At 51.9% G+C, this 18,853-nt stretch overlaps 7 protein-coding genes across 7 annotated transcripts; 4 read left to right on the forward strand and 3 right to left on the reverse strand.

The window, feature by feature from the left end:
- Positions 1-2,048: 2,048 nt before the first annotated feature.
- T069G_04794 (ribonuclease III domain-containing protein) lies at positions 2,049-7,364 on the forward strand (the record flags this gene model as incomplete). The annotated part of the gene is made up of 6 exons (XM_056172004.1): positions 2,049-2,870; positions 2,951-2,979; positions 3,096-3,144; positions 3,205-3,454; positions 3,541-6,006; positions 6,079-7,364. 6 exons carry the CDS (start codon positions 2,049-2,051, stop codon positions 7,362-7,364), a joined length of 4,902 nt encoding a protein of 1,633 aa, XP_056028862.1.
- A 261-nt stretch (positions 7,365-7,625) lies between these two features.
- Positions 7,626-8,518, reverse strand: T069G_04795 (AAA domain-containing protein; the record flags this gene model as incomplete). Its single annotated transcript, XM_056172005.1, has 3 exons — positions 7,626-8,138; positions 8,207-8,312; positions 8,379-8,518. 3 exons carry the CDS (start codon positions 8,516-8,518, stop codon positions 7,626-7,628), a joined length of 759 nt encoding a protein of 252 aa, XP_056028863.1.
- A 469-nt stretch (positions 8,519-8,987) lies between these two features.
- Positions 8,988-9,745, forward strand: T069G_04796 (peptidyl-tRNA hydrolase PTH2 domain-containing protein; the record flags this gene model as incomplete). Its single annotated transcript, XM_056172006.1, has 2 exons — positions 8,988-9,348; positions 9,429-9,745. 2 exons carry the CDS (start codon positions 8,988-8,990, stop codon positions 9,743-9,745), a joined length of 678 nt encoding a protein of 225 aa, XP_056028864.1.
- Positions 9,746-10,099: 354 nt separating this feature from the next.
- Positions 10,100-11,828, reverse strand: T069G_04797 (uncharacterized protein; the record flags this gene model as incomplete). The annotated part of the gene is made up of 2 exons (XM_056172007.1): positions 10,100-11,071; positions 11,133-11,828. 2 exons carry the CDS (start codon positions 11,826-11,828, stop codon positions 10,100-10,102), a joined length of 1,668 nt encoding a protein of 555 aa, XP_056028865.1.
- Positions 11,829-12,197: 369 nt separating this feature from the next.
- On the forward strand, positions 12,198-14,700 carry T069G_04798 (uncharacterized protein; the record flags this gene model as incomplete). Its single annotated transcript, XM_056172008.1, has 2 exons — positions 12,198-12,300; positions 12,368-14,700. 2 exons carry the CDS (start codon positions 12,198-12,200, stop codon positions 14,698-14,700), a joined length of 2,436 nt encoding a protein of 811 aa, XP_056028866.1.
- Positions 14,701-14,845: 145 nt separating this feature from the next.
- Positions 14,846-16,452, reverse strand: T069G_04799 (uncharacterized protein; the record flags this gene model as incomplete). The annotated part of the gene is made up of 5 exons (XM_056172009.1): positions 14,846-15,257; positions 15,319-15,425; positions 15,483-15,611; positions 15,688-15,927; positions 16,006-16,452. The coding sequence occupies 5 exons, from the start codon at positions 16,450-16,452 to the stop codon at positions 14,846-14,848; spliced, it is 1,335 nt and encodes a 444-aa protein (XP_056028867.1).
- Positions 16,453-17,224: 772 nt separating this feature from the next.
- T069G_04800 (oxidoreductase family, NAD-binding rossmann fold domain-containing protein) lies at positions 17,225-18,417 on the forward strand (the record flags this gene model as incomplete). Its single annotated transcript, XM_056172010.1, has 2 exons — positions 17,225-17,822; positions 17,894-18,417. 2 exons carry the CDS (start codon positions 17,225-17,227, stop codon positions 18,415-18,417), a joined length of 1,122 nt encoding a protein of 373 aa, XP_056028868.1.
- Positions 18,418-18,853: the final 436 nt, after the last annotated feature.

Here is an 18,853-nt window from a genome sequence, read left to right on the forward strand (position 1 = left end):
TAGCAGGAACTTGATGCCATCGCCGGAAGTACGCGGGCTGAACGGTCACATGGATCCTCTTTTCACGCAGATTAACGGCTCGAATCCAATTGGACGCTGTAAACAGCTGGCGGGTTCATGCCGCTGCGTGACTGATGACTCTTTTGCGAAATTTATTCACGGGAGCTGATCGTTCTCGTTCTTTGCTCTTTGTGGCATCTCGATCCTACTTTGTAATTTCCCTCTGTCGTGAGGCAAATAAGCATGGCAAGTCATCTGCCCTCTTTTTCAACGGCAAACGTGTAAGTTTAAGTGTGCTAGTGTTCCAGCATCGGGCTTACCCCGATGTTTTTTCTGGGGCCGGTTTGTTCGTTTTGGGACTTATTGGGGGCAACAATACGCTCCTGTTTAAGGATACGCTTCCCTTTTTGAAACGAACTCCATCGTGCACAAATTAACGTGGATGTAAGTTTTCAAACTAGCAACGTCTAAGCCACATCACACTTTCTTGTGACTCTTCATATGTATGTATGACTCCCAAGGTGTAAATGGGAAATTGGACAAAAGTTCCTTGTGCGGACTTGACCGTCCAGCGAGATCCGCGATGGTGGGTCGAAACAAGTCCCGATCTGTGTTGTGTGGGAAATGCCGGTGTGTGGCTTGTCATATCGGGGCATCTTGAAGGTTTTGATTACGGCGAGCTGATATTACAGTACATGCAAGGCAGCACTTTTTGATTTCTTGTTTCTTGTTTCCTTGTTTTAAACGAGCTAAAAACAACACGTTTGCTATGCCAATTCAAGTCATTGTCGGTGCCTTGTCAATTCGGCCGAGATTGCATTCGTTGGTTGCAGGTTTCATCTTTTAGGCTCCGGCATAATCAATCATTGCAGTGGACGTCTATTCGGTCATGATGATCGCCGTGAACCTTGATAGGCGGCAAGCACCGAAATAATACACGCTTTGGATTATACTTAGATGCCTAGCCGAATCCTTCCAGACCAATTCCTCCGTTGGTTCCGTGGAGCCTTTGGAAATAATTATCGCAAAGTTTGCCGTGCCCTTGTGACCATAACGCGTTTGCCGGGTAATTGAAGCCTCATGAGGGCCACCCTTGTCTATTTCGTATACTTGCCAATGAGAGACAAATTGCCGAGTTGGGAAGCAAGCAGCGCTCGTGGGGCTGAGACAAGCATAGTAGGAGTAAGAACAGGGAACCTAAACCTGTATTTGGTTTTGCCGTGCTAGAATTATTTTGTAAATGTTGACTAAGAGTACGAACCGCAGCCATCATGATTGAATGTGGGTGTGCATTTCCTAAACTCTCCGAAGTATCGGCATGCTTGATCCGAAGCGATTGAGATTTTATCTGAGCTCGTATGTTGCCATGTTACTATTAAGCACTAGTATCTTGTCCCGAAATGAATGAGTGGTTTTTAGCTGGGCAAATGATTGAGAGGGTTTGTGAACCTGAGCAACGTAAGTTGAGTCGTATGCTCGGAGGTAGGTATTATCAAGTGTCGGACTTACAAGAAAACTTGGTTGCGGAGCCTAGCCTTGCGTGGCTTCAAGTCCTACCGTCTAAGCGTCCCTACCTATGTGACTGTGATGTGCGTACCTTTTGTAAAGAGAATTTGAAAGCAGATCGTGATTTACTGGGATTTCCAATCATCGAAACTGTCTCTTGGTAACATTTTGTTTTGCTTGCTACTACCAAAAGTCCTTGAAGCTGATTTGACGTCGTCATGTTACCCCCAAAGGAGACACACACATCGACTCCCCCACGTCACCCAATTGCGTCTCCTCCTCTTACACCTTTGTGCCGACTGTCGGGAAAAGAGGCCAGCAGCCAACAGAAGCACAGGAAAGCGCTGCGTCCCACTTGCGGGACAAGCTGCTTGCAACCACGAACCGTGACGCCTCAGCTGTTGACGCCGCGTCTCTCTGCTTCTGCTTTGGGGCCCATCGATGCTAATTAAGCTTACCTTACACCAGCAGCCCTGGCTAAAGTCTTAGCTCCAGACTCCAGTCCCAGTCATACGAAAATCCCGTCCTTTGCAAGGGCTGGCATGAGTCCATCTCCATTGCCGAATCCAGCAGCCCCATCTGCTTCTGCTTCTGCTTCTGCCCCGTCCGAGTCGAGGTCGAGGTCGAGCCCGAGGCAACCCCGCAACCAGCGTCGCCGTCGTCGAGCCGGGATCCTGTCGAGGACGAGATCACGGACAAGCGGCCGCTTCCCCTTCCCATCATCATCATCCCAGTTCCAGCCCCAGCGACGAGACCGCCTTTTGTACGGCTCCGCCTTTGCGTCTGCCAGACACGTCAGGCTGCCATCCTGGGCTCGCTGCCTGAGTCACACTTCCAGGGCCAGAGCGGGAGCGCCAAACTACCGCCGTCCCATGTGGCGGGTGACTGGGGAACTAGCGGCGGCTGGCGTGCAATCCGGCAGCTTGAGCCCTGCTCCGGGATCTGCTCCGGGCCTGTCGCCTGGTGACGTGCTTCGGCGGCCCTGCCCAGACGCGGATGCAGACGCAGACGCAGACGCACAAGCACAAGCACAATGGGCCGCCGTGTCCAGATCCTCAAGCTCTTCTGGGGCCTCGCTGGCACCCCTGAACATCGAGGTGACTAGCCCGAGCGTCGAGAGGTGGGCGGGCACTAACACGGAGGCTGCTGATGCTGCTGCTGATGCTGGGGATGGCGTTGCCATGGACGAGGCTCCCGGGCCCGGATTCGATATCAGGGAGCCTCCGTCCGCTCCAGATGGCGTGTCCTCAGGCTCCCAGGCAGCACCACTGGGTGAAGATGGCGAGCAGACAGGAATAATGGCGTCTAGAGCGTATCAGATTGAGATGCTCGAGCAGAGCCTCGAGCGAAATGTGATTGTGGCTGTATGTTTTGCCTCCTTCTTGATGTTATTTCTTGGCTTGAGACAATGTCCATTGACCAAAGGGGTGTGTGTATCGTGTAGATGGATACAGGAAGTGGCAAAACTCAGGTGTAAGTCGCATGCCCCCCCCCTTGTGTGGCGGCTGCACGTCACTGAGGCTATCGTCGGCATCCCTTGCTTTGTACTGCTCAGTCCAGGCTCACGCTGACCTTGGGATTTCTATTAGGGCTATTCTTCGTATCAAAAAAGAACTAGAAACTTGCGATCCGAAACAGGTGAGTCGCCCCTTGTAAACGGACACGAAGGAACCACTAACGGAAGCTCCTCGTTAATAGATCATATGGTTTATCGCGCCAACAATCTCGCTGTGTTCTCAGCAACATGACGTACTCAAGCTACACATCCCTACCGTGTCTATGATGATGCTGGCTGGGGCGTCCAATATCAATGCTTGGGGCCCGGATATCTGGAGTACCCTCTTGGATACAGCTCGAGTTGTCATATCAACGCCTCAGATCTTGCTAGATGCTCTTGACCATGCGTATATTACCATGAACCATCTGGCGCTGATTGTATTTGACGAAGGTGAGATTTTATGCTGCTCGCACTTATAGAAGAAAAATAGTTGTGGCATAGTTCCAACTGCTGACACCACCCCTTGATCCATCTAGCCCACAACTGCGTTGGCAAAAATCCTGGCGGCAAGGTCATGACGAATCACTACCATCCACGCAAGCAGACTGGCCAAAGTGTTCCGTCCATCTTGGGCTTGACAGCAACTCCAAGTATTCAGTCCGAGAAAGAGGGCCTCGAGGCTCTGGAGATACTGCTGGATGCAAGATGCATCTCGCCCACTCTTCACCGTGACGAGCTTCTCAAATGTGTCAAAAGACCGACCATATCGCACGTCATCTACACTCCTCGCCCAGATCGCCCGGAAGATATGACTCCCACTATGCGCACCCTGAATCAAGTATATAAAGATCTAGACATAACAGAAGACCCCTACATACATCAGCTACGACGTGACCCCACGGATAAGAACATGCGTAAGCTGGCCGAGGTCATTGAAAAGTACGACACCTACACGCAGAATCAGATGAAGTCATTCTGCTCTCGGTCGAAAGAGATATGCAAACAGCTTGGCCCCTGGGCTGCTGATCTTTACATCTGGAAGGCCATATCGGCTCACCTTGACAAAGTCGAAGGAGACCGTGACCTCGCCAGCCAGTGGTGGATGGACGCGGAAAAGAAGTACTTGGCCCAAGTCTATCACCGAGTCAAAGTCCAACGTCCTCCCAAGACGCCGCAGACATTTGATGACATTTCCGACAAAGTAGGCCGGCTCTTGTCCGAGCTTCTATCCACACAAGAACACAACGTGGGCATCATATTTGTCGAGGAGCGCGTCATGGTGACGATGCTCTACGAGATCCTGAATATAAACCAGGCCATCAGGGCCAAATACAGAATCGGGACCATGGTTGGAACCTCGGCCTATGCTACACGACGCAAGGCCGTATATGAATTTGGCGATAAGTCCGATTATAAGGATCTGCTGAGCTTTCGCCAGGGCAAGATTAACCTCCTCATTGCAACGTCAGTTTTGGAAGAGGGCATTGATGTGCCTGCTTGCAACCTTGTCATCTGCTTTGATACCCCGACGACTTCAAAGTCGTTTATTCAAAGGCGTGGTCGAGCTCGGAAGAAGGATTCAAGACTCGTCATTTTCTTTGAACAGGCTAATCCTGCTCTTCGGAAATGGGAAGAAAAAGAAGAGGAGATAAAGAAACTGTTTGACGACGAGCAAAGGGAGTTCCGCGAGCTCAGTCAGTTGGAAGAGGCTTCGGAGAACCCGGCCGACATCTTCTTCATCGTACCGTCCACTAAAGCGAGACTCGACTTTGACAATGCCAAAGCTCATCTTGAGCATTTCTGCAGAGTCTTGTCTCCAGGTGAATTTGTCGACAGCCGGCCAGATTACATCATCCATCAAGAGCCTGATTCCAAGGACCTCCGTTGCACCGTACTGCTTCCACCGTACTTGCCGACGAGTCTGAGGAAGCATAGCAGTGCGTCTGCGTGGCAATCCGAAAAGAATGCTACAAAGGATGCGGCTTACCTGGCCTATCGCGCTCTATTTGATGCTGAGTTAGTGAATGACAATTTGCAGCCCTTCAAGGCTAGCGATATGGGCAGCATCGATGCTCGAGCGTCTGAAGTGCTTGTTGAGCCGATTATGAAGCCATGGCACCACGTTGCCAAGGAGTGGCGCAACGAATTGCGTGACAAGTGGCTCTACTCTCTGACTTGCGTTGATGAAGATGGACAAGTGGCGAGCGAGTATGAAGTTTTGCTGCCCGTCCGGATTAACCAGCCACAGCCTCTGCAAATGTATCTTGATCGAAGTCACAAGATGGAGCTGCGGCTTTCTGCTGGAACTCCCGTCCCACATGATAGGATTACGGATCTTCCAGATCAGACGTCCACTCTGTTGGCGCTCCATTTTGGACATCGGTGGCCAATTGAGCCAGTTGAGCACGTTATCCGGGTTTGGGCAAAGGGAGAATCCTTGTCGATGCATCAAATCGGCGAGATGACATACGATCCGGAAAAGGAGGGCGTAAAAGAGGGCCAGTACCTCATCCGAGATAATACAAAGTCTCCTTACACATACAAGGATACGGTTGGATTCAAGCCCGCCATAACCCAAGTGCAGCATGCATTCTACGAATACGAAAAGGCGCCAGAAGACGTCCCCTATCTCGTGCTCAACAAGTGGACGCGGAGAACTGATTTCTTGCACCGCCTTCACGGAGACCCTACCAAGGAGCAGGCGAGTAGCAGGCCGTATTCACGAGTGTATCCATCGCAATGGGCGACGGTCGACACGATCCCGGCGAAGCATGCGCAGTTTGGCATGATGATTCCTACCATCATCCACGAGCTCGGCATCATGATCATGGCCAAGGAGCTGGCCAAAACTGTTCTCTGGGATGTTAAGATCAAGAATCTGGAGCTGGTCAGGGAGGCTCTAAGCGCGCGAAGTGCTGCTGAACCGGTGAATTACGAGAGAGTGGAGTTTTTGGGCGATTCTATACTCAAGTTCTTCACCTGCATTCGTGTCGCTGCTCAATGTAAGTGCCTCTTATTGCATGCATATACAACCTTTGTTTAGATCTTCTGCTGACCATACTGATGCTACTTAGATCCCGATTACCCCGAGGGCTACCTCTCGCACAAGCGGGACAGGCTCATTTCCAACTCTAGACTTTACAAGACGGCCATTAATTATAGACTGCCTAGATTCCTCATTACCAAGCCCTTTACGGGCCAAAAATGGCGTCCACTATACTTGGACGCAATTCTTCAGGAAGAAGAGACCGAGGCTATAGCGAATAGAAAAGTATCGACAAAGACACTCGCAGACATGGTTGAGGCACTCATAGGAGTCTCATATATAGACGGAAGCCTCGATGGCGGCCTCAAAGGAGGCCTTCACAAAGCGGTTAAATGCCTCTCCACGTTTCTCCCTGAAACCAATTGGACAAGTGTGGAAGAAGATAGGCACATTATGTTCGACAGAGTGCCAGAGGGCGAACCACTTCCGCCAACTTTGGAGCCAGTGGAGAGGCTGATTGGATACTCGTTTAAGAAAAAAGCCCTTTTGATCGAGGCTTTGACGCATGCTTCATTTGCGGCAGAAATGGGCAAGCGATCTTTCGAAAGACTCGAATTCATTGGAGATGCCATTTTAGACAACATCGTTGTAACGAAGCTGTTTGATGTCAAGCCGGAATTACCCCATTTCAGGATGCATACACTCAAGACGGGGTTGGTGAATGGCGACTTCCTGGCCTTTATGACCATGGAGCACGGCTTGACATCGACAGAACCTGCTGTGGGAGAAGACGGCAATGTGAAAACCGTAGAGACAACTTCTTATTTGTGGAGTTATATGCGACAAAACTCGGAGCCTATTGTGGTTGAGCGCAAGGAAACGATGAAGCGACATGCGGCCTTGAGAGAGGAGATTCTCGACGCCATGGAGAATGGCACGCATTACCCCTGGGCACTTCTAGCTGCGCTGAACCCAAAGAAGTTTTTCTCGGATGTGTTTGAGGCAATTCTCGGCGCCGTGTGGGTTGACTCTGGGTCGATGGATGAGTGCAACGCCATTGCTGATCGGTTCGGGCTTTTGAAATACTTGGACCGGTTGCTTCGAGATGAAGTCCATGTGCAGCATCCTAAGGAGGAGCTGGGCAAGTGGGCGAATACGGAGACGGTCACGTATGAGCTGGATATGAGGGAGAACGACCAGAATGCGGCCGAGAAGGAGTTCTTTTGCAAGGTCCTTGTTGGGAAGAGGGAGGTTGTGGCGGTGAGGGGAGGGATCAATAAGGAGGAGGTGAAGACGAAGGCTGCGACGGAGGCGATGAAGATTTTGGAGCGGGAGAAGAGGAATGGGGAGGGGGATGTTGAGATGGGTGAGTGATGATGATGATGATCATGTTTTTTGACGACACTGCGTGAATGATGTTGAATGAGCATTGCGTGGTTTTGGGTTATATAAAAGGGCATTGAGAGACGCAGATTTTGTCAGTCTCCATGTTGGGAATTTTGGGATTCGTTTTGATGAAAGAGTTTGATAGATCAGACTGTGTTTTACTTCTAGAGCGGTGCTCGGGCTTTTGAGCCATTTTTCAGAACAAATGCAAGAATGCACAGAGAATCATTTTTGTTCTCATCTATTATTCTAAGCGTGCTTGTCCAACTCTTCCAGTATTAGATCTACCAACCATGCCAAAATCGTGTCCATGTCGCCATCCAAGGGCCCTCCATCCGGCACCCTGATTGTCTCTCGCTCAAGCACATCAGCCTTATACTTTCCCTCCACATCCCCATCCTCAAACATCCAAGAATGCTCAGCCACGTAATTCGGCCAGACAATCTTGTCGACGTAGCCCGGGGGATCAGCCCAGAAGCCCTCGAGGGTGACGTATCCGTCTCTAGCTTCACGACGGGCTTTAGCCTGCTCGTAAGAAGCCCGCAGGAAGACTTTGACGTCGAGATGGGGCTGGATGGCGGCCATGGAGGGAGGGTAGAGAAGGAAGCCGTCCAAGAAGCAGAGATGGAGGGCGGATGTGGTTAGGGGGTGGTTGGTGGCGGAGAGGTGGGAGGTTACTTTTGATTTGAGGGCGGAGATTGTGGTGTCTGGGACGGGGCATTGGCCGACGGAGTTTTTGTCTTGGTAGGAGTCGAGGGTTGGCTGCGTGAGTTGAGTTAGTTAGTTTGATCTTTTGTGTGAGTTACTGTAGTTTGAGATGAGAGAGTTACGGGAAAAGCGGCGTGTTGGCGGATATATGAGAGGGCGTCGGCCATGGCGGGGATGTCGATGGATTCGGGACAGTCCCAGTCCAGCAGGCCTTCTTTCATGGGGAGTCTTAGAATTCGGCCTGTTAGTAAGGCTGAGGTTTCATACATAAGTTGTGAGGGACCTTTCACTCACTCAGTCTCGGGCCGGTAAAAGTCATCTTCGTGCAGGATGAAAGTGCTGGGGAAGATGTCGCGGAGGAGGCGTGCGAGGGTGGTCTTGCCGCTGGAGGAGCAGCCGGAGAGGGCCACGATGAGGGCCTTTTTGTCTGCCATTGAGTGAGGCTTTTGGCGATGCGAGATTGTTAGTGCCGGTGTTGATGAGGTGAGGTTTTGACTTGACTGTGGGAGTTGTGAATGGATTTATACCAAGCTGGGAGTGTTGCCGTATTACTCACTCGCACTGATATGGCGGCTGCGTTTTTAGCGGTTCGAAGTCCGGGTTTAGCGGGCTGAGGGTGGGGGTTGGAGGGGGTTCTTCAGGGCGGGCAGATCGCCGGAATCCGATGAGTTACAGGGCATTGAAGGCTAGGCGGGGCATGTGCTTTTTTCTGCTGCTGCGACTGGAAGCTTTGCATGACGCATCAATTGTTTTCTCTTACATTGAACTTCTCCTGAGCATCATCACCATCACCGCCTCGGATTCCGCCTCGCACTTACCCTTCCATTAACTCATTGTTGTCTTCTAACACGGAGTCCTCTATACGTCGCATTAGCCACCGAATAAACCGAAACCTCAGCCGCCATGGCTTCCCATGAACAGGCCCAGCAGACGGGCGTCATCCTCACCACTGCCCTTGCCAGCCTCATCACCGGCTACATGTTTGGCATGTACACCGCAAGAGGGTACCTCATCTCGCCCGCCCTGGCGGAGGAGCGCCGAAGATACCTCAACGACCCGGTCGAGAGCGAGGAGAGCGACGTGGACGAGGACGACACACTGCTGGACCATGCGCCGAACTGGGCCAATGGTTTCGATGCAGATCGGAGACAGGGTCTTAAACTCGAGGATATGGGCATTGCAGAGAAGAAGAACATGATGTTGGAGAGTAGCGAGGAGTGTAAGCTGGTGCTGGTTGTGCGGACGGATCTGGGCATGACAAAGGGTGTGTTTGCTTGTTTTGGCGTCCCTCCTTGGATGGAGGGTGCTGTTGAAGAAGAGAACTAACTGGAATTGAACAAATAGGCAAAATCGCTGCTCAATGCTCACACGCTACACTTGCCTGCTACAAGGCCCTCGCCCGTGCCGACCCGGCCTCTGCCGAACGCAAGGTGCTCGCTCGATGGGAACGGTTCGGTCAGGCCAAGATTGCTGTACAGATCAAGGGCCAGGCTGAGATGCTGGAATTGCGAGGCAAGGCTCGTGCCATGGGACTCACGGCTGAGGTCATCCAGGATGCTGGGCGGACGCAGATTGAGGCGGGCAGCATGACGGTTCTGGGCGTTGGTCCGGGGCCAAAGAGCTTGGTGGACAAGGTGACGGGAGATCTTAAGCTGTTGTGAAAAAGTCAACCAGGGGTCAAGATTGATACGATTGTACCATTCGTTGGAGTAAGCCTGTGTTGGCTGGCTGAATGGACGGCGTCTAGGTGATGGCTCGCATTTGGGCTAGAGTAGGATGCTATGCTGCTTGTACGGGACATGAGCGAGTTTATAAAATGGCACATTGGGAACAGAAAATATATAGAAATGGACGTTTTGATGCTTTTTTTTTTTTTAACAACACGACAAACAGATGGACACACATAGGGAGCCACATTCTTAGGAGCACTTCTATGTACCAAGACAAGGTGGTATCGGTCATGCTATGGGTATTAGTATATGCGTTTTGATATGTACCTGTCACTATTCCATACATTACTCCTTCTTGGCAAACCGTGACAAGGCCGGTCCCAGGTCCTCCTCCACCTCCTTGCGCTTCTTGTCGTTCTTCTTCTGCTGTTCCTTCCACAGCTCGTCCACCCGCAGCCTCTTCTCGTCGATAATGTTCCTCTTGCGCTGCTTGCGCAGATACTTCTTCAGCGCGCCATTCTTTCCTCTCGCGCGGTTGCGAATCTCCTCCGCAACGTCGACGGGCTTGGCGTCGAGGTCCTTCTCGGCCTTGCGCTGGGCGTCGGAGCGTAGGTCGATGTTGCCGATGAAGTTGGGGTCGAGGGCAATCATCTCGGGCGAGAGCTTGTTGAGCAGGCCCTTGACCTCGGTCTCCTGGCGCTGCTTGGCGGTCTCGAAGGGGTTGGCCTCGAAGGCGTCAAAGTTGGCCTCGCCGGCGCCGGGGACGATGATGGACGAGAAGCCCTTGTCGTGGCTGATGCCGAGGACGTCTTCGAAGGGGCACCAGCGGACGCACTCGACGGCTTTACCTTCGCGGCCCCATTTCATGTACGGGTGCCGCACGCGCTCCTGCTCGGCGGCGTTCTTGTTGAAGAGGCCCTTCCAGATGGTCGTCGAAGTGCCCCAGCCGACGGCTGTGAGGCCTGTGTCTGAGATGGCGACGGAGGATGCGGGTGTGTATGTTGAGTAGGTGTTGACTTCTTTGAACATTCGAATGTCCCAGATTGCCATGCGTGCGTCTTGGCCTGCGGAGACCATGTATCGGCCTTCTCGATCGACGGCGACGGACCGCACGGGGCCTCGGTGTGCTAATAGCTTGACGACTGGTTCGGCTGAGTTTGGTGACCACAGGGTGACTGTGCCGTTCTGGTGTCCGGCGTGTATGATGGCATTGTAGGGGTTGTGGGTGAATGCGGTGGGAGGGCCGAGGCGTGATGGGATTTCGGCGACGACTTGACCGGTTGAGGTATCTTGGTATTTCAAAACACCGCCGGTGTTCTGATCAGTTGTTGTTAGCAAGTTGTATAACTTGACGCTTTGAGGCATGTATAGTTCTTACCATTGTGGCCAAGAGAAAGTGGTATGGGAGAAACTCCATATGTGTAACCTCGGAGTGCTTCCGCAGGCAATGCAGCTCGACACCGTTGCGGTCATAGATGTAGACGTATTTCTTCTGCGCAACCGCAAAGAATTGGTTGTTGTGCAGCCATTTTACGTCTCTGACTGTCTCCCCCAATTGAATCTCGCATCCCAGCTTGCCTTCTCGCCAGTCCATTGTCGCGACATGGCCCTTTCGGCCACCGATCAGCAGCTCTCGTCCGTTTCTTGAGTAATCGCATACATAAGGTCCCAACTGATCTAGGTTGAGCTCGAATCGCTTCTGCGCCGTCTCAACTGCCACATTGGCCACAATCTCGCCTTGCTTGACATTGTAGGTTCGTTCCAGCTCTCCTTCGGCCTTGAGGAATCCAGGCGTGTTCTCCAACAGGATCTCAGCATCCTTTGCTTTCAATGTCGCATTCTGATACTTGTTCTCTAGCTCTTTTAGGTTTCTTCGCAGCTTCTTGTCCTTGATCTGCTTGGTGTTGATCTGTTTGCCTCGACCGTAGGCTTGGTTTGCTTCTCGTATCCGTCGAGCTTTTTCTCTCTCGGCGCGGGTTGCAATGTCTGTCCGAGGCTTTTGGGTGATGATTGCCTCGCTCTTTCGCGCTGTTGGCGCTGTGGGCGCTCTCTTGACATCTGTGTCCGCACTCATTGCGCCGGTGTAGAATTTCTGGCGATTTTCGTAAACTCGAGAATCGGACGCTGGGCGACTCGTAGAAAACAATTGGTATCAAAGTTGCAGCAGACAAAATTTCCACCGCCCAGGCTTTGGCGCGGCCTATCGCAGCGTCACCATTGGCAGGGCCCTGATCTGCCGGCCCACCGCGCTTATCGATAATGTGCCACAACAAAAAATTCTTGATAACCGAAAACCCCACCATCGCAGCGATTCTGCATTGTCTTGCGCCCAGTGCAAATACATAATATCCAGGGCCTCAGTTTTGAGAGAACAGAAATTAACCTCACGAATTGCAAACTGGCATCTCTACCTTTTCGGTTCAAGGCTGGTGGCGACGGGAAAATGTCTGCTGCCGTGCACTCGCACCGGCCCACGACGAAAGTCACCAACAAGCCGTTCAAATCAAAGGCTGCGTCCAAGCATGAGCTGAGGGATCGCGCAAAAGGTTCGATTGCGCATTTGTGTGAAGCATAATTCCAACTTGAATATATACCTAACATTGAGACATCTAGGCCGAGTTCCCAACGAAAAAGGATCGCGCAAGACTCCCCACCAGCAAGTCATGTCCAAGTTCGACCGACGAAACCAGGCGAAGCAGACTCGTCTTATCAAGCACAAGGAGCACCTGAAGGAGACTTCCATCTTCTCCGGAAAGGATGCAGCCCCCAGAATCGTTGCGGTTATTCCTCTGTGTGCTGATGGCGACGCCAAGGCGGCTATTCAGTCGCTCAACAGCAGCCTCGATATCGAAACCGACCTCAGCAGCAGCAACTTCCAGGTGCCGATTGATCGTTTCAAGCAGAAGCTGCAATATGTTGCCCTCGAGCGGGACCTCACTGCCTGCTTGGATGCCGCCAGCGCCGCCGATTTCGTCGTCCTTGTCCTCTCTGCCTCTGTTGAGGTTGACCAACTAGGAGAACTCATTCTTCGAAGCGTCGAGAGCCAGGGCTTGACAACATTGTTCACAATGGTTCAGGGTCTCGATAAGATTGAGCCTGCGAAGCAGAGGCCTGGCATCATGGGCTCGCTCAAGTCCTTCATTATGCATTTCCACCCCGAGCAGGAGAAACTTTACAGTGTCGATAACAGACAGGACTGTGCCAACCTCATGCGATCTCTGTGCAGCACAACCCCCAAGGGCATCAGGTGGAGAGATGAGAGGAGCTGGATGCTGGCCGAAGACATCAAGTTTGCCTCAAACGACTCGGAATCTACCGTCATTACCGGAGTGGTTAGGGGTAAAGGCCTGAAGGCGGATCGACTTATTCAGGTTGGCGACTGGGGTACCTATCAAATTGAAAAGATTGTTGCTGCTCCTCTTCCCAAACACATCAAGAAGAAAGGTGAGGAGGTAGCAATGCAGGCTGAGGAAGATAAAGTCTTGGAGGAGCCTTCTGACGACCGTGATGACTTGAACGACCTTGCTCCCGAAGACGTCATGATGGATGCCGAAGATGATGCTGCCATGTCAGTTGCGCCTTCAGAAAAGAAGGGTGTATTGCTGGACGAGCACCACTACTTCTCCGATGAAGAAGATGAGGCGACAGCTGGTACCAAGAAGGTTCCCAAGGGAACCTCAAAATACCAGTCAGCTTGGTACCTGGATGATGTGTCAGACTCAGGATCTGACATGGAAGATATGGAAATGGATGATGAAAATGATGAAGAGGAGGAAGCGAGACCTGAAGACGGTATGGAGGGTTTCGCCCAGCCCGAGCCTACGGAGGCTGGTCCTTCGGAGTACCCTCAATCTGAGATGATGGAGCCGGATGAGGAAGAAGATGCTGCACAGCTGGAGCAGTTCCGAGCACGAAAGCGAGACGAGGTGGAGGACGACAAAGAGTTCCCCGATGAGATTGAACTTCACCCCAATGTTTTGGCTAGAGAAAGATTAGCCAGATATCGTGGTCTGAAGAGTCTCCGAACCAGCCCCTGGCAAGAGGACGAGGATCGAGCACATGAGCCGGAGGAATGGCGTCGCCTTCTGCAAGTTCCCGACTACAACGCCTCGCGATCAAGGGCTACACGTGAAGCTTTGGTTGGAGGAGTTCAGCCTGGTACCCGCGTGCACATCTACATCAAGGGCATGCCTGCTACTGCGGCCAGCTCCTACAAGCCCAGCTCCCCAGTCACCCTTGTTTCCCTGCTGCGGCACGAGAACAAGAAGACTGCCGTCAACTACCTGATCAACCTCAGCTCTGATCAGACTTCTTCCATCAAGTCCAAGGAGGAGCTGATTGCCCAGTGTGGTGCTCGGCGCATGGTTATCAAGCCTCTCTTTTCACAGTCTGGCTCGACACCAAATGATGTACACAAGTATTGCCGATACCTCCACCCCGGCCAGTCGGCCATCGCCACCTTTATGGGACCAATCACATGGGGTGCTGTTCCAGTCCTGTTCTTCAAGCGAACAGCTCCTAGCGAAGGCGCTGAAGAAGACACCTCGGCTGGTGGCATGTCATTGATTGCCACAGGCACAGCCCTCCCACCTTCGACGACCCGTGTTGTCGCCAAGCGTGTCATCCTGGCAGGCCACCCATACCACATCCACAAGAAGATCGTCACCATCCGATACATGTTCTTCAACCGCGAGGACGTGGAGTGGTTCAAGGCGATGCCGCTGTGGACCAAGCGTGGACGCAGTGGTTTCATCAAGGAGCCTCTTGGAACTCACGGTTACTTCAAGGCGACGTTTGATGGACGGATTAACCCTCAAGATTCTGTTGGCATTAGTTTGTATAAGAGAGTTTGGCCGAGACACGCCGTTCCTGCCACTGGATCATTGTTGGAGGCGGGCGCTATTCAGGAGGTGCAGGGACACGATGAAGATACCATGATGGAGTGATGGATTCTTAACTAAAAACATGGCATATTTTAGAGTTTATGAATATTACGACTGGTTTTCTTATCATTAATCATTACCTGTGCAATCGCTTCTCAGAAAGGATATTGCTGCGAACTGTTCTACCCTCTACTCCGACCTTCATCTTCTATGCAATCTTATTATACACATGACTGCTTATTATCGACGGTCCATTCTCATACTTGACCAGCGTCGCCGCCAACGAAATCAAAGTCCCAAACTGATCCAAGCCCTCACACCACCTAATAACATCCTGCGTGATGCTCCCTCCCCCTTCCCCCGTCCCGGTCCCGCTGACGAGCTCCTCCGCCGACAGCTGGTGCGAAAGCTTGTAGTCGGCCAAGGTGAGGATCTTGTCGACGGCCCTGCCGCGGAGGAACGCGGCGTACCGCTTGCTCCACTCGTAGGTGGAGGGGACTTCCCAGAGCTCGCGGGTGCAGGGGAGGGGCGCGTTGGCGAAGGATTGGCAGCAGCGGGCTTCGTGTTGGCGGAGGGTGACTTCGAGGAACATTTCGACGACGTAGAGGAGACAGAATGTTCTGTTGTGTGAGGATGAGCATGGTGGTGATGGGGGATGAGATGGGATAGGGGAGGAAGCACCTTCGTGAGCTTTCATAGAGGACCCAGGTTGAACGACAGAAAGGGGTTTCGATGGTGTCTAAGACGGTGTTGTATCCGAGTGTTGTATGCATCTTCTGGCCAATTTCCTAAGTTTGGTTGTTAATATTGGTGATGACGGGTACATATGAAAAATGAGAGCGTACGCCTATTGTGATGAGGAGGAATTTGACGTCGTTCTTCGCAAGTGTCTCTGTGTCCTGGGCTTGAAGTAAAAGGTATACTGTCAATGCCTGGACTGACTCCAGCAATGTTTCCGAATCATATGCCTCGTGCTATAAGAAGATGTTAGTCTCTTCTGTTACAATTCTTTTTTAAATATGAGTGTACTCCGGGTTACAAGACAATTACCTCCTTCTGCAGCCTGGCAACTTCATTATATATCGTCTCCCACACAAACGGACTGTTGACTGGGGTTTTGTCCAACCACATTCCCACCAGGGAAGCACATATACTCAACGTCCTCCTTAAACAGTTGTGCTTTTGAGCCTTTGCGCAATCATGCGTCAGGCTATCATCTAAACTACACCGGCTGTGAATAAACGGAGGAAGAATAGGTCCCTTGACCATCATGGCGGGATACGCGCACACCTGGCCAAGGATCGCCCTCGTGGAAAGCACCGTAGTGGCATTGAGACCGCGGCGCTTGGTAAGAATCCGGGACCTCACGTCATGCATGAGAAAGTCAGACTGCGTGCCGGAGCCGGTGATGGGATTCCGAAGACGAGTATCTTCATCTTGAACAACACCTTCAGGGGCTGCATGGCCCGGCATGGTCATGCTGTTGAGGAAACCGAAGACGTTTTGGCAGGGCTCAATCGGAGGCATTGCGGAAGTGTCGAGGCCGGCTTCAGGGCCTAGATCAACGTGCAGCAGCGGCCAGTCTGAGCGGCCAGGAACCGTCATTGGCGCGGCGGATGAGAGAGGAGGTGTGGATGAGGACGATGAGACCATGCCGAGCGAATCTAGCAGGACGTTGCCCGGAAGGCCGTGGCTGTGATGTCCGTTCCTGGCGGCGAGGACCCGCAAATCTGCCGCTGCATCGCGCAGATCCCCGGGATGTGTGTTGGCATTAGTAGCTGAAGGAGCAGGAGGTAATACGGAATAAGGGGCCATGCGTGCATAGTCGCATGCGAGACTCTTGTCTATACATCGCGTGCAGCGCGGGAGCGTCAGGCTGCAGCGGGCTTTTGCTTTGCGGCACTGGACACACGTCTTCTTTCTGGATATGGGCATGTCTGTCTCCTGACAAGCTTTAGAATTCCGTTTCTAGTAGGGAAATTGTATTCACGGCAAAGGAAGAGGAAATCCGGCGATGGACGCTCTGAAGGATCTTGGTATTAGTCAAGACGCGGGCGATTGAGCCTCCGAAGCTGGTTCTGGCCATCGGAGTTTGGGTGGAGCGGGCCGGAGTTCGAGTGGAGACGGCAAGGGGTCTCGATGGAAGAGCAAATGAAGATGAAGCGCTGACTTGATCTGGTGGCGCCAGATTAAGATCTTATTGAGTGGGGTGTGAGTCGAGTAGATTATTCATCCGAAGAGACAAATTTACTATTGCCGTTCGTTTCGAGACAACGGAGTTCCGAATGGTGTTATTGATAATGTGATATGAACGCCGGAGGAGGACGCGAGACGGACCGGACACGGCACGGGCTCGTTTCTGGTGTTACGGAGGAGTAGGTGAACGGAGGGGCCAAGTGCGTATGCGATGGATACAGAGAGGGAGAGGGAAAATGAAAAAGGCCTCGGGTTGATCAAGTACAAATAGTGCCGCGTGCCCTCGAGTGGTGTAGAGGAGCTGAACAAGATCAATATCAGTTCTATCATTGCCATCATCATCATCAGCTTCGTTTAATAACATCTTTCACAAAAATTCACATTGCTTAGAATGGCTCCTGTTAAGGTTGGCATCATCGGCCTCGGCGCCACTGGTCCTGCTCTTGGCCCTGGAGCTTGGGCTGTGGCCGCTCATCTGGCTTCCTTCGTCCCTTCTCCTCACTATGAGATTGTTGCTGTCTGCAACTCCTCTGTCGAGTCTGCTCAAAGATCCATCGACTTCCATAAGCTACCTTCTTCCGTCAAGGCATACGGCAATCCCGAAGATATTGCCAACGATCCTAACGTCGACCTGGTGGTTGTCTCCATCATCGTCACTAACCACCACAAAGTGGCCAAGCCTGCTGTCCTGGCCAAGAAGCAGGTCTTTGTAGAGTGGCCTCTTGGAGCTAACACGGCAGAAGCCGAGGAGCTGACCAAGCTGGCCAAGGAGGCAAACCTTAAAACAATTGTTGGCTCGCAGTTTCGCATCGACCCTGCGCTGATCAAGTTCAAGGAGCTCATCGACAGTGGAGCTATTGGCAAGGTGACGAGCACACAGGCTCAGTACTCGCCTTTCTTTGGATCTCCGGGTACTTGGATGGCAGATGCCGCTTACTACTTGGACTTTAAAAGCGGTGGCAACGAGTTTCACATTGCATTTGGCCACTGTAAGTCATTGATACGGCCCTTCAAATCTTCTTATCTTGATGCAAAACGAAAGAGGTTAACCATGCGACAGTCTTTGACAGCTTCCTTTACGTGTTGGGTGACTTTTCTACGATCAAGGCGACATTCTCCCAGCAGTATCCCATCATGAAACTCGTCAACACAAAGACTGGCGAGATTGTTGACCCAGCCTTCCCCAAGACGGCCCCAGACCACATGTTCGTCCAGGGCGTCCTCGAGAGCGGCGCCATCGCCAGCGTCAACTATAACCGCCCAGGCGAGCTCGTCGGCAAGACCCTGCGGTGGACCATCTCTGGCACCGAGGGCGAGATTGAGCTCACTGTCAACGGCGCGCTGCAGATGGGCCACTCGGAGCGGGAAATTCGTATCAAGACGGGTGAGGACAAGGAGGCGAGGGTTGTTGATTGGCAAGTGAGCATGCCGGCGCATGTTGAGGGCGTGCAGTTTCCGGGACAGAACACGGCTCGTTTGTTTGAGGCTTATGCTCATGGCGATAAGAGTGTTCCCGATTTTGAGGATGGTTTGAGACTGCATAGGCTTTTGGATAGAATTGCAAAGGATGCGGGCTATGCTTGAAGCTTCATATTTTACGGCGATAAAAAGAAGTGCTGGGAGATGCAGGCTTATGGTTATATTACTACCTATTTACGCATCATTTTCACATTTCTTCTTCACCTACACTGAGTAGGTGTGTCTCCATCGAATTCTTCATCCACCTGCTGCTTCTTATACCAGCTATTTGCAGATATAGCTGTGCATAGCGAATGACTACATGTATACAGTATCTAGTATCGCGAACTAGAAGGTGTATGTAACGATGATACCCTGTACCTGGGCGGCAATCGAAAGGAAATTGAGGTTACAGTAGAGGAAAGTGGAGGTACTATATAGAGAGGGTTAGTAGAAGACAGCATCAATTATAGATGAAGTGAAGTATCTGTAGCGATCATAATACGCTGGGTGCTAAGTGCTGGATACATGTACCTACATATATATAGATATATAACCATAT

Source organism: Trichoderma breve, chromosome 3, assembly GCF_028502605.1.
Source record: "Trichoderma breve strain T069 chromosome 3, whole genome shotgun sequence".
NCBI lineage: Eukaryota > Fungi > Ascomycota > Sordariomycetes > Hypocreales > Hypocreaceae > Trichoderma > Trichoderma breve.